At 34.2% G+C, this 15,129-nt stretch overlaps 1 protein-coding gene across 3 annotated transcripts in view; it reads right to left on the bottom strand.

Annotated features, from left to right (window-relative positions):
- The window catches only part of SEC24B (SEC24 homolog B, COPII component), a 45,228-nt gene that overhangs the window by 15,518 nt on the left and 14,581 nt on the right, over nucleotides 1-15,129 (bottom strand). For 2 of the 3 annotated variants that reach the window (XM_088163836.1, XM_088163835.1), the window contains 6 exons: nucleotides 7,454-7,534; nucleotides 5,547-5,728; nucleotides 3,841-4,025; nucleotides 2,595-2,697; nucleotides 1,602-1,728; nucleotides 884-993 (listed from right to left, as the gene is read on the bottom strand). In XM_088163836.1, coding sequence (XP_088019962.1) covers nucleotides 884-993; nucleotides 1,602-1,728; nucleotides 2,595-2,697; nucleotides 3,841-4,025; nucleotides 5,547-5,728; nucleotides 7,454-7,534 — 788 coding nt within the window. Of the gene's footprint in view, nucleotides 1-883; nucleotides 994-1,601; nucleotides 1,729-2,594; nucleotides 2,698-3,840; nucleotides 4,026-5,546; nucleotides 5,729-7,453; nucleotides 7,535-10,503; nucleotides 10,609-15,129 lie in introns of all 3 variants that reach the window. The other variant, XM_014878326.2, reaches the window with a different exon arrangement.

Consider the following 15,129-nt stretch of genomic DNA (forward strand, 5'->3'; position numbering starts at 1 on the left):
CTACAAAGTAAAAAAAAAATAATAAAAACACTCAAAAATCATATCCAAAGAAATGTCAAAAGTGATTAGTCATTAGAAAGGGGAGCAGGAAAAGAGAATACTTAGAAAAATGCAAGGTATACATAATGCAATAAACGTAATTTACTAAGCAATATGCAGATAGACTTAACCACAATCCACAGAGGTTAAAATGTTATACTTCAGGAAATAAAAAAAAGGGTATTTTAGTCCCTCCTTTCAACAGTCAATTCAAACATGACGAAAGATACAGACTTCCATCTTTTAAATTCCATTGCTCTTTCAGTACAGGACAATGTGATCCATGATACAGGATAAAAGCATTCTACCTACACCTTTTCAAAACTATGTAACAAGCTCTGTTTATTCACAATGTTTCAATTCAAAGACAGGAGAACAATTTGGTTTTGCTGCTGCTAATAATGTCATTCTGAAATAAGACTTTTCCCAGGCAGACAGGACCACCATCCCAGCAATTGTAAACTGACTCCTAATAAGAACCATTTCTTCACAATTACTAACTAGAAATTTGAAGCTGAATAAATTTGCTTAATAGTCTATTACTGGTCTTTCAAAACCTCCTCAAAATGAGGGAGAAAGTCAGAAAACACATTGCATCAGATTGAAATCTGCCACATTAAACTATACTGGATGACAACACATATTGAATTACTTTTAACTCAAAAGCTTCTGATTGTTTACACCAGCCAAAACTCAAAACATGAATTTTACTATTCCTTGGCATTAGAGGAGCTTCACAGAAAAATTAATACACACCACTAGATCAATAAGTAACATTAATTTCAAGCACTATTATATTAATATGCAATTGCTGTTGAAGTTACTATGAAAACTTTTTTTTTACCATATAGTCTGAAGAAGCAATGAATTCCACTGTAGAATTTTGCACCTCTGGCCGTTTATGAGGCTCTCCATAAGATCGTGTCAGAGGATTATACATAAATTCTTCAGGAACTATTAAAAAAAAAAAACCGTCCCAAATATAATTATATTTTTGTTAGAAAATAAAAACCATAATTGCAGCTAAATGCTAAGCACACCTCACTTATTGCAACAGCAAAAAATCCATATTAAGGATACATAAAAAAAGGAACATTTCAAATATTTCAAGCATATCTTTAACATCAAATTTCAGTAATTAGAAAGAAAAGGTTTATTTTAAGCAACAGATCCCCAACTACAAAACAGCAATGCAAGTAGAGCATTCCACAGGAAGCAGGAATCTGTACTGTTTCTCATAACCTCTGGCCTGGATTGTAGCTGTCATCATGTTTCCATTTGCATATTGCAACAGCAGTTAGTGGGATTAGTTGATTTCATTAGACAAGTAATCAGCATATTATGAATATATTTTCTTCATCTCCCCAAAGATTGCAAAACAATCTTTTGCTTCAAGAAAAAGCACAACACACCTGACTTTAGATGTTCTTCAAAATCTCTGGATCGTAAGGACATTCTCACTGTAGCCTATGTTTTAGTCTAAAATATCCCATAGATTGGTATGATGCAAATACTTGAAAGAGATTCTATAAATACAACCACCTCCTGATACAGTCACTTACCATCATTAACCCTATAGCACAGGTTGCATTTCCACCGCCTTTGATCAATGAAAGAAACAAAAGGGTTGATATAAGTCCTGCAGGATCTGCATCTCACTATTGTGCTTGATGTTATTACTGGTAATTGCTAAAAAGGAAACAATGAAAAGCGGTCACAAAGGTATGTAGTAGACTTTATGGAAAACATCTCTGTGCGGACAGTTCATAAAAGCTTCGTAAGACTACATTTTCTATCATCTTTCCTTTTAGATGTTTAGTTCAATTTCATAAGAGTAATTATGTTGTCTATTAAAAACAATCTCCCCCTTAAAACCAAAAATACCCCCATTTAATTACTGTCTTAATATAATCTCAAAATCAAAGATGTAGTAAGATCTTAAATGAAGTTACTTTAAATTATAGCTACTACGGCAAAAGGAATTATGCAAGGACAACTTTTGAGTGATTCTATACGAAATATAATGGACAGCAAACCTTACACAAAGAACACACATTTAATAAAAGAAAGTTATACCAGACAGTTATTCACATTTTTACATAAATGCTAATAAATTAGATTGAGAGGACTTGCTTAACAATTATGACTATAGCTTCAATCTTATATTGTGCTTATGTTCTATTGACAGCAAGTACCAGGCCAGTCACACATTCAAACTGAGCACCTCTCTTCAGGAGAGCTCTGTGAACACCTTTTCAGGATGTATCTGACAGTTGTGAGCCCAACACAGACAGTGGCAATTCTTCGGAGAACCACAGCCAAGCAATGATTTCTAACAATAAAGAAGAATCTTGAAGGGCTTCTCCCTTATGCATTTCAATGAAGTAGCAATTTCAAGGCTTTTTCTGTTCTCTTCCTCTCTAAATCACAGACAATTTTTTGGTACTTCTGTTAAACTTAGGACTTTGAATTAATTATATTTTATTGTTTGAATAAAAATAGAACAAATGCGTATATAAAACCACACACAAACAGAAACAACTAAGGTACTTTACCGTTAGGTCCCTGAAGGGATGCAGCAACAAACCCAAAGGAAGCTTAGCTTTGTTTAACAAAGCCTGTGTCTGTGGAATATTTGTCAATGTACATCGAAATGAGCTGAAAGGAAATAGAAACATTACATTAAAAAAGAAATTTTAAAAGAAGTTGAAAATATTGTGCTAACACCTGATTTTAAAGAACTTAGAAACTTAAGAAATCCTATGCTTTACAAAGATGATTTAATTTTAAAAAATGCAAGAAGACTTTTAAAAAGTCTTTATAAAGAAACAACAACACCACACACTCCCTTACTCCATAGTTTAGTAGTTCAGCAATGCAAGTATACCAAAACTAACTTGCAAGCAAGAGACAGAACTGCTTTAAATATAACACTAAATGATAATTAGGTATTTTTCAGTTCTTTATAAAGATTTTTCCAGTAAACCAATAGAGTATTGGTATAGTTCTCAGAATGCCATATTTATATAAGAAAACAGTATAAAAGGATCCCAAACACAGAGAGTCAAAACCTTCTGTTTTGTGTAACATGAAGGGACACTAAAAAAGCCCAATGCACAAAGAGTGCTGTCCAAAGTGTTCCACATGTAAAAGTGATTTCCAGGCATTCAGTTTTCTGATTTCTCTTTTCTGGTGGGACCATGCACTGTCACTACAGCAGTAAGGATGCTGAGTCACTTTGGGGCAATGAAGCATATCTATTATGGAATCACAAATAAAATATTTGGGGAATAGCACTTTCCATTGTACTTAGCTGCACTTGACTTGGGATAGTTGATAATACTACTTAGTGTTAATTAGAGGAAAAGGGATATAATTGCAGAATTACCATAGTAAAATATACTTAATATCAAATTATGAAGTGTATTCAGGCATAATCATAATGCTTTTATGGAAAAAATCCTGTGCAATATTACAAAATATTATGTGAAACATACTGTGCAACATTAACGTGTTTATTAAAACATTTTTTTTTAATGGATAAAACAAGGTGAAGATATAGAAAAATTATTAAAATACTAAAATCAGCTACAGTCACTGCATATAATGTATTCTGATGACAGGACAGTCACAATATTTGTGTAATGATTCAGAGGATAAACTCATTTTCAGTTGAAAGGGGTTTTAATAGCTCATCACTAAGATTTAAAGTTAGGAGTCAGTTTAGACACTTTTTGACACTTTAAATAATTACTGTCCACTAAAAAATACAAGACACTGTCCCAGACCCAGTAAACTTACTCTGGACTGCAGTTTAATTTCCTAAGATCAGAATTCAAGTTAGGCACAGGTACTGGAACTGAAGACACTGGTAAAATATTTCTATCATGTGTAAGGTTTACTGGTCTCAAGCTTTCTGGCTGCTGAGAATGCTGTAGACTTAATCCTCCTAAGGAAGAGGACAGCTGGTTCACACCTGGATATTGCTGAAAAAGGTAAGAGCATGACAAACAGGTAAACACACAATCATGTTTAAAAAACAACCTTCAATCGTCTTGTAATGCCCTCCCTTCCAGACATGTATTTTAAAAAGGTCCAGAAGCAATTAGTAACAAAAGGAATACTGTACGGTAGAAATTTAACAATGCTATGGCAAATGTGACACACCTTGCAAAGGTGTATTATAGGATAAAATTAAAATTCATTACACAAATCAACACTGGAAGTCACACACAATCCTTCAATCTCTCCAGGCATAAGAAAACAAGTTACTAAAAATGCTGACACATTTTCTCTCCCACTCTGCTCTGCTATTTAACTTCTGTTACAATCAACTTTTCCAATTTACAGACACAGCCTTTAAATATTTACGTTTAAATTAAAACAAAACACCACAGAAGAGGAGAAAAGGTTAGGTTTGGAAGTCTGAGGTCTGGTAGTCTAACCCCTTGCTCAAGCAAGGCTAACTTAAAAGTTAGTTTAGGTTGCTCATATATTCATCCAGCTAAGTTTTGAAAATATCTAAGGATTGACAATTTCACAGCACAATCTGTTCTAGTGCTTCCCCACTCCCATCCTGAAGAATTTTCTCCTTATATGTCCAACCAGAATTCACTTGAAGCAACTGCTTCTTTTACTGTGTGCTCCTTAAAAGAGCCTAACTTCATCTCGCATTAAAGATGAAGCCAACCCTTTCAATTAAAAAAAAAATAAATTAAATGAAAGCTTTCTTTCAAGTCACATTTTACATTATGCCTGTGACAGTGAAAGCATTACTGGATGTTATATGCAGTAAGGAATTTCGATCACCTACCACAGCAGTTTCACTATCTTTGCCAGTTGGCCCTTACTTCAGAGAGCAGGATTTGTGTATCAGGAAGTTTCTTTTTCTAGACCCCTTCACTCATACATTTTCCTGCACTTCTTCAGTACTTGTGTCTTGCCTCAGTATCTGGCTCTTCCTGCGGGCTCATGTGTACAACAGGAATCAAGTGATTGTACACAATTTTTGGGTGTTTGAAGCTATCTTTGAGGCAAACAGAGCAGATGCAGGCAGCCTGCTCCACTACACACAGCCAGCACAAGCTCTACAGAGCTCTTTTATCTGGACCCTATGCCATGCATTACTCATAAGGTTATTTAATGCTTGAAATCACAGCTATAGCAATGCTCTCATATGCTGATCAAGTACTTCCTTATGTTTCTTCATGGTTTCTTCAATAAAGTTCAGCTCTTTCAAGCATCAAACCTTAACACTTTGGAGGTTGCTAATAACTGGTGAAGCAAACTTGTTAAGCCTAACTACTTGGAGGCACACTTAAAACTTTCATTCAAAAGCCTTCCAATAAGTTTAGAACCAGAGCTATCACATCAATATTATACCTAACAATTATTATCTCAAAAATTACAAAAATATTAAATATGAAAATAGAGGAAATATATGACACAGAAAAGGATTTTCCCATTAATTTAGTTAATTAAGTATTTTTTAAATTAAAAATACAAGCCTGTGGATAGTGCTGAAAACCAGGATGGTGTCCTGGATTACTGGGCTGCACAGGAGTAGGTGGTGTTGCATTTTGGTAGCCTGGCTGTAGTGCTGGATATCCATAACCAAAGGGCTTAGAAGCTTTTGATGTTTGGAGGACTGATGGAGAGGGAACTGGGCTGCTGGTCACAGAACGTGTCTCTGAAAAGACAAAAGAAATGCCACAGGTATTGAATATACTTATTATTTCCTTCTTAATTTAAATGTAAACTCCTTAATGCTTCAAAACAACGTTGCCATTTTGAAGTTTTTTATTATCCATCAAGTTATTTTTCTGTGCTGAAAAAATAAATTAGAAAGGAAGATTACTTCAAGAATATTGGCAGTGCATATGGAAAGATGACCAGAGACTTGTGTCACTACAAACAAAATGTTACTTTACAAAAAGAGGCAACTTGAAAAAAATATCATTTGAATTGAATAAAAATTGAACCACATTTTATTCCAACACATACATTTCATATAAACCACAAATGAGACCATTCATGCTTAGTCTCCTCTCTACCACTTCTGAAAATTGTCATAACATGACTAGAATCATTCTATGATTCTATGATTATTTCAGGAAAAGCCATGCCTACAGTTAGAGGATAGTACTGTTGGCTTAGCCTTATGTTTTGACAGTATTCATAAATGGTAGAGAAGAATCTAAGCATGGTCTCCTTTGAAGTTTCAACCTGATGCAAGTTTCTCTTGTATATATGCCTGCAACACAGTTTAGTTCTGCTATTTCTAAAGGTCAAACTGAAAGTAAGGCACAGACCTAAATCCACAGTGAACTTAATGAAACTATTCTTTAGAAATGTTTACAAATGTGAACTAAGTTTCAGAAGAATTTAAGCGTGGTGAAACCAAGTGGGAAAAGTGCAAGCAACGGAACAAAGCACTCAAGAAACCAACTGCCAAGAATTTGGCATGAACACTCCATGGGGGAAAAAAACCAAGAAAACAACAAAAAAATCCCAGCAGATTTCAGAAACCTAATGTTGACTGTTTATCTTTAAAAAAAAAAAAAAAAAAAAGGAACAAGTTATTTTCAGCATATGCCTTCAGCAGAACCAAAATAATCAGTTATTAGGCTAAAGGTTAGAATTTGTAGTCCTGTTAGACTCTATGTGGATAACAATATCAGCTTTCTAACAGAGACATCTCACTTTAATCAGGAGCCCATCAAACTACAGCAAACTGCTGTGACACTCCCAGGGGCGAGAACAAAGCCAGGAGCCAGGACGGGAAGGTCCTCCAGATTAATCAAATCATTAATTTAAGATACTGGCTAAAATGCCTTGAATAGCATCTTTTCCACTTGCTCTCAATATAGCAGCTCTATAGATTTCAAGACCAAGGTAGTCAGCTAATAGGTTTGTTTAGAACCAAGCTGACAGTTCTAGTACTTTTAGAGCTAAGAGTAAGCAAAACAGCAGCCATTACCTTTAGATGAAGAAAAATAAAAGAAAATAACCTGATCCAAGCATCTCTGCAAGCTGATATTGTTGGTCTCCCTAAACTTCTGTGATGTGTCAGCAACTATTAGCAGCTCCTAATGTCAACAACACAATCAGGCATATAGAATAATCTAGATAAAAATGCTGCTTTCACACTTGGCATATTTTCAGCACTACCCTCAACAATGCAAAGTATGACTTATGATTCAGGGAAGTTGTATTAAATGGTTATATGAATTTCAGTGTTAAAACTGTGAGAAATTATTTTAAAAGGCATGTATGTTTCCTCTGAAGATTTCCCCTGTTCCTTTCATAGGCACTGCCTCTCATCTACTTGGAAATTAACAATAAACAACACCAGAAATAATTAAAAAAAGCACATTTATATACTTAAATAAATAATTCAAAACAAACTGCTTACCTGGATAGCCACCTCCTTCCAGGGCCTCATAATTGTTCAAAACAGGAGAGGCACTGCTTGTAGTAGAGGAGCTGTCAAGTGCTGGGGGAGGAAAATAGTTTAACTTTAGGGACATCAGAAATAGCAAACTTTTGATAAATAAGAGACTGAGATATTTTTTCCTAAAACCTTTGATAAGAAACTGTCAAGAAAGATCCTGGGGAAAAAAAAAAACATCTCTTCAGCCCTAAGACCTGAAAACTATTACCACTGTAAAGAGGAGAGGGAGAAAACATAATCAGCATGATACTAAAAACAAACAAGCACATGCCCAACAAACAGCAAGAGAGAGCAATGGGAAAAACATAAAAGCAATAAAAAAAGTTGTTTCTTGAAATAAAAAATATTTTTCTATTAAACCAATAATATTTTTCTATTAAACCAGTTGACTATGTCAACTGAGGTCATGCACATTTTAAAAACAGTCCATTCATGACTTTCTTCACAACTGCAAGCAACAGAAGATTCCCATCATCTTCAGAGTGATCATCTACCATCCCCACCTTCAAGCCAAACTGACAAGTGTTTAATTCTTCCCGCCTTTCTGTCCCGTTCTAATTCAGAGCTAGGTTTCCTTTCAGTCTAAAGATTCTGTTTACCATTATCATTGACATGAGGTCTAACTTCATTTGGTATATTACAATTACTCTTGGCTCAGACTAAAGCAGCTAAGTAAAAAGTAACAATGTAAACATAAGTACCAAAAGTTAACTAGGCACATGTAAAAAAGCACAACGAGCACATACATAGCTGGTAGGACTGAAGAGACTTGATGGCTTAATTTTTAGTTCAATCTATGCAGATCTTGAATATCTTACTGTAAAATATCTGGCAAGCAAAGAATTATTTAAAAACATCTCTTCCAATGTGATTTCATAGACATTTATTTCCAGAGAAAAGAGGGCCAAGAAGATAAAAGGCATCTTCTCTTTAAAACACATCCAGCCATGAAGTGCGATAGAAAACTTCTATTTAAGAATTAAGAAAAAAAAAAAGAAAATTGTACGTATAATTTTTGTGGCAGAAAAGACTGAAAAGATTCACTGATACTGTTCTATTCCGAAGGATCAACCATGACCACTCATCCCATTGCAAAACTGAAAGTACTTCAAGGGAGAACTTCAATAATGGATCATTTAAGACTTCCAAAAAAAGAGACTCCTTCATATGAAAACATAACATGACTGACATCTGGGACACAGAAATACCACAGCACCATTCTGACAGCATAGATAATTCTTGAGCATTTTGCCTTTAAAGCAACCAAGAAATAGAAAAGCTATTAAAAAAATCCATAAGACTAACAATAATATATGATTTAAAGGAAAATTTAATTCTGTGACATTCATAAAATCTTAGTTTTCAGATGTTCACTGTAAATTTTCTTTTCTTTTTTTTTTTTTTTTTAGTCCTGGAGGTTAAAAAAAGTACATAATTGCAAGATTTTATTTTCTATTCTAAAAGCTGAAGGAAACAAGATTCATGACTTTTTTTACCCTGATCAGGATTAGGGCTTTTAAAGCTTTGCTAAGTCTCACTACAGGAAAGTCAAAATATATTTTTGTTAGGTCAACAAACAATTGAGAAGTTACACAAATACACGCAACCAGATTTCCAACACCTATTCTTCATAAAACCACTGTGACAGTCTGAATCAGGAATTTTGTCTACTGAAAACTGTTCAGTATTTGCACTAGCTCCTGCTGACGGCATAAAACAGGATGCTGCTTATTAATCAGACAGCCTCTGTATTGAACCTCGATGTCCTTTCACTCTTTTCCATAAGATAAATGTAAATGCAGTGATACCTCCAAGGCTACAGGGTTTAGTGAAGTACAGAACTTGAGAGAGAATGATGGTAGGGAGTATGAAACTTTGTTTAGGGAACAAAGTAAGGAGAGAAAGGTTACTACTGATAAAAAACCCAATCAATATAATTTGACAGAAACCTTGGCATGTAAACCCAACATACTGTTCTTAATTATGACCTGAATGTCATCATTGGTTTGTTATATTCTTCACAGAATTATTATGAGTACACTACATTATTTTCAATATTCTAGGTGATTTAATATTTTAATAAAACTGGCACTTTTTCTTTTCTGACAGCATGAATTATAAAATGAAAGAAAAAGCTACAGGTTTCCTTTTCCTAATCAATACTAAAAGCCAGCAGTACAAGCTATGTGCTATTACATCTATTAACAAGGTTAGTAGGCTAATGTTAATCTCAAAAAGCTTTTTATACCATTACTACTCAGGCATCCAGCAAAGACTTCTTTAACTTCCAAAATAAAAGGTTACCAAAATTGAAGCAACTAAACTGGCGAGGAACATTAAACTCACAAAACAAGGTCATTCTGACAAAAAACACAGGCAGAATCCGTGCAACCAAGTGCGTAAGACTTCAATCAATCAGGACAAACTACTTCTTAAAAAAAAAAAATCAACAAACTTTTAAAGTTTTCTACAAAGCAAGCAGATTAAAACTGAATCTATGTGCCTGACCATTGAGACATACACCTTTAGAAGGAGAAAAAAAACAGCAGAGATTAATTTGCTGTCCTAAAAAGCAGACTTAAAACCTCTCAATGTTTACTACCTTAATTGTATGAGTTCCTTACATATAAAATGAGAAACAAGGTAAACACTGTTTAATGTCATGATACAACTGGCACCTGAAAAATTATCAGTCTAAGTTCTACTGCTAGTTACCTTCAGTTAAAACTCACTGCAACTCAAAACACTAAAAATATGAGAGTTTAGCAAGTTGTGAATATTACTTTGTTAGAATCATAAAACATCTGATATTAACAAAAAAAAAAGGACCTATTTGTTGGTCACTATTGAAATCCTTTTTGTTTACTATACTAGTAACAGCTGGGAAATTTCAAGCTGAAGAGTCAGAGTGATGCTTTGTCTTAAAGGAAGAAAAAGTTTCAGGGGATAGAAATATGGGGAAAACCTTGAGTAGGAAGATAACAAGATACTGGTGTAAAGCTAAAGCCAACCTGCTTCCTCATCCTCCTCATCCTCTTCCTCATCATCTGAACTTGATGACAAGGGAGCTGGTGCAGAGCTAGCTTGATTATTAACATATCCACCATACTGCATGCCTGTGAAGTGGAAAGCACAAACATCAGAGTCAGACAGACAGGAAAGACGAGAAACGAAAGTCACAAATCATTGCATTGAAAGTGAGAGAAAACAGTTGTTCCAGAGAAAATCCCAGCATGCAACAAGTTAAATCTACAACCCTAGAAGCAGTTTTCAGTGGGCTAGTTCAGCAAAATATTAGTAGCGTATGGAATTTAGCAGATAATTTTATGTGTGTGTATGTGCATGTATATCAGGAAATTAAACACACAGACTTCCTACATATCTTTTTAATACCAGTTTTTTTAGTGGAGTACTTTCATGAATTAATACACAGATATAAAAGAATTATTTCCACATAAATTCAAATTATGTTACGAAAATGTTTAGTATTAACTTTTGCTTGGCACACCTGTCTCTTTTAAGACAAGAATAATTCATGTTGGAATTCTGTCAGAAATGAATAAAATATACTGCTGTTGCCACATGCAAGAGTACAAACACATATAGAAAGCACAATACAATCAGTGAAATTAAACCTGAAAATCTGGGTTGTCTTATGTTACATGAGTGCCTAAATTCGGGCTCATAAGCATGCACTTCTAGTATCTGGTGATAATGCACCAACTGTAGCTGCTGTCACCTCAACAGCACAACTCGGTATTGTTTTAGTTATTTGTTTGCTTTTACAATATCTACTCAAAGCATATGTAAGCAATACACAAAAGCAACACATAAACATACCATTTTAAAACAGAGTAAAGCATGCAGCCATGGCTTATAATTAACTTCCTACATTACTTGTTACTGATGCCTTTTCAGCCTCTTTAAGAAATCTTACATTTCTCTTGTGACAAGAGAGGGTTAGCAAGGATTTTAAATATGCTTTTAGTCAGACAGTGACATCTGAAATAAATATAAGTGATCACTGTTTCTCTCTTATCAATTTAATGGATTGCTATGGCAAGAAAATATCCTAAATATTCAAAACTTGTCAAATATTTGGGAATTTGAGGCTCCTTCCCTTTGTAGAAGTAGTGTGGCACCAATGAGTAGCATTCTTTACTTTAATACTGTAAGGTATTACAGAAGTGGTATGTTATGCATAATCTGAAACCATCATGGTAACTAATAATATGCCCATCCATTACTTCAGTCAACTGTATCAACCTTTATTTTATTGAAAATATAGTCTATTAATGCTGTTAGTTTCACGTTTTTTTAAAAAGGGTTGCCAAATGAACCCAAGAGGAACTGTTTAATTTCACTTTAAAAACCCTAACAGAATCAAAGTAAAGACTATCTACTCAAATACAAGAAATAAAAACAAAACAAAGCAAAACTATATAACAACATTCTTGAGAAGGTGAACTTTCATGTAGAGAATGGTGCAAGAAAAGATGGGCATTATATTCCTTTATCTGGTGCATTAATACTTGTAGAATTAAAATCAAATTTCTCTGTAATTCAAGTAGTCACAACAATGAATGAAAAATCATCTTGAGTTCTCAGTGCTTCAGTTTTTCCATACTGCTAAAACACAGGGCTAATTTGAGTAATTTCTAGTCCCATCTTAAAAATTCACTGGATGTGCTTGGGAAGGAGAATACAAGAAAATTATTATCCGTGCAAGAATAGACTAGAGCTAATAAACTATGTCTTTTCTCAGGCCTGGGAGAACTACTGAGGAATAAAACAGAACAACTGTATTAATGTGAAAGAGAGAGAAAAAAAACTATCTTAAAATCATTTACATGCAAGTAAAGGAGAAAAAAGTCAGGATAACAGAAAGGGCTGCGCTGTAACACCAAGAACCAAATTAAATGTAGACCTGCCCAGTGTGAGAGTGTAAAGATATGGATAACAAGAAGAAAGAAACGATATCCACCTGGAAAGTGCATGCCAATGCAAAAATTCCAAGCATGCGCAGATGAGAGAAAAGGACTGGATTACCCACTACTGGCGACGTGCATTAAGGATGCAGGTGTTTGGAAAGAATACGGAAGAAAAGAGATTAAAAAAATATGCTAGCAACATAAAAGTTTAGGAATCATGAATTATGTCACTATGAATGCTGTGAAGACCAGGCTGGTGTGATTCTTATTAACCTTATGAGTTGCATAGATTTATTTTCATTGCCAACAGTATTACAGATTTCTGCCTTTAAGACTGTTGTGCTAGTACAACTGTCCAGCCAAAAAAACCTCCTGAGAATAGATATGGCTAAAAAATAATATAGTTTAAAAAGTCCTTGTCAGGTGGGAAAGTCTCCCATTCTAGTTCATTGCTCAGCAATGCCAATAGTAGGCCAACACAGGGTAGGAAAGGAATTGAAGGCAGAAATGGGTGGCTGCAGACAGCAGTTCCAAGTGCCATCATGTGCCCAATCATGTTTTATAACGTTGTAGTAACTTCTGCTTAGTATTTTTTACAGATTTGATAATGGTGTTAAAATCTCCCACTTTTAAAACTGCAAAAGCCAATTTTGAAATAGTTATTTGAGTTAGGTCATTCCATAAATCTGGCCTAAAATGCAACCATGTAATTTAAATAATCAGATTTCTTGTACTGGAAATTTCTAACCCTACAAGCAGTGTACCTGTGACATAAAAATACTGCACTCTAGGGCTTTATCCCACTATAATTTACAGATATCTAGAAATGTAGGTGGCAGAACACAGAAGATAAATTGGGATAACAACATATTTGCCTGTGAAATAAACCAACTATTTAGGTATTTTAAGTTCATTCACCCACACCATAAAAGCGTTTCAAACATAAAATGCACCTTAGATTTGTACAGATAGTTATGTAAGATTAAATAGGCTTCAATACATTTTAAAGTTTTTGTCCTGTTAGAAGATAAGAATTCTTTAGTTTTTATAGGAACGCCCCAAGAGCAGCATAAAACAATGTAATCCTCTTTAAAAATTAACTCAAATTAATTCTGTTTTTTTCAGAATGCTTTAATGTAGACAATGGTATTCTATAATTTAGAAAAAAAAAATCAAGTCCATCTGATCTCTGCAGGAGAAACATACTTGCAATTCTAAGCCAGAGAAATATTTGGTACATGTGTTCTGTTTTTTCAGTAGGTTCGCTTCCACAAATAGTTAGTACATTTAATTTTAGATAAGAAAGTTGTTGATAAAAAAGCAATAGTACATTATCAGACTCTTCAAACAAAACTAATGAAGAGTTTGAAGTCTTCCAAAGATCATAAAACCATCATCTGAACACAGAAACTTACGTGTGATGACATGTAAATAGATAAAATTAAATCAATAGAAACTCCTGACAACTTATCTTTATACTGCCAACATATTGCTGTTTTTAAAATGTGCTCATTCAGCTACTGCTTTCACCTTCACTTAGTGGAAGCACTTGAATACAGGGAAGTTCAGCAGCCACTGCACTGATCTGTAGCTGCTGTACCAGGTGTTCACACATTTCACAGGAATCACTTCCACAACACATACACTGCACATCAAGGCAATCACAGTTAAACAGCTAAAAACCCTTTTTCTCCTTAAAAACATGGAAGAAGAAGCAACACTATTTTTCTAGCATGTACACCTAAAAAAAGGTGTCACAGATACAAAGGTGATACAAAATCTATCTAGCACCAAAATCAACTATAAAACCACACAAGAGCCACATTTCCAATAATGGACATATCTTCCTTAAAATAATACACTCTACACAGGACTTCATAGCAACTAACTTTTGTTTTCCCTCTAATATATATATAAATGATTGACAAATAACCTGTAATCTGCATTCTACCAGAAAAGGGAGGAAATGAAGGGAAAAGGGTAATTTAGTTATTTATATCAGAGGATTCTGTAATTTAAGAATAAAAAAATATGCTGTGACAATCACACACCATGTGGTTGCGAATTATTTTTAACACTAGAGATACCACATTGTTCTGTTAAAATTAATGCCTACTTCCACTCCTTAGGCAGAATTCCTTATCCATAAGAATTTAAAATTCTGAAACTGCTAAGAGAAAACATGGCCAAAATAAAAAAAAAAACGCCGACAATTAGATTTGGAATACTAGATACAGAAACATGTAACAATGAAGAGGCAAGTTAAAACATCAGTGTAAAGTTTAATTTAGCTGAAGAAGGCTCAAGAGTCAATTGATTCTTTGTCAAGATGCTGCCAATATCAGAAAAGGCAGGAGCTTATACAAACACTCCTGTTTTCCAACAAGAATTCTTGCAGCAGCTTTCCATGGACACTTACAGCTAGGCAATAAGAAAACAATTCTAGGTGGAACTTAAAACAAAATTTCAGCTTGAACTTAATCCTCAAACTCATTGTTTCCACAAATAAACTAGCATATTTCTAATTTACACTTCATTTTTCAATAAAGACTAATTCAAGCTAATTTTAAGACCTTTCTGTAAGAAATTAAAGTAGTGAGCAGCTCTTTAGAATAAGGGAACTAAAAGAAGGGTTTTTTTGAGCAAGAGACATGTAAGACTGCCAACAAGACAAACAAGCCAAAGGCAACACACGAACAAAGGAAA

This window comes from Sturnus vulgaris, chromosome 4, assembly GCF_052056855.1.
Source record: "Sturnus vulgaris isolate bStuVul1 chromosome 4, bStuVul1.hap1, whole genome shotgun sequence".
Taxonomy (NCBI): Eukaryota; Metazoa; Chordata; class Aves; order Passeriformes; family Sturnidae; genus Sturnus; species Sturnus vulgaris.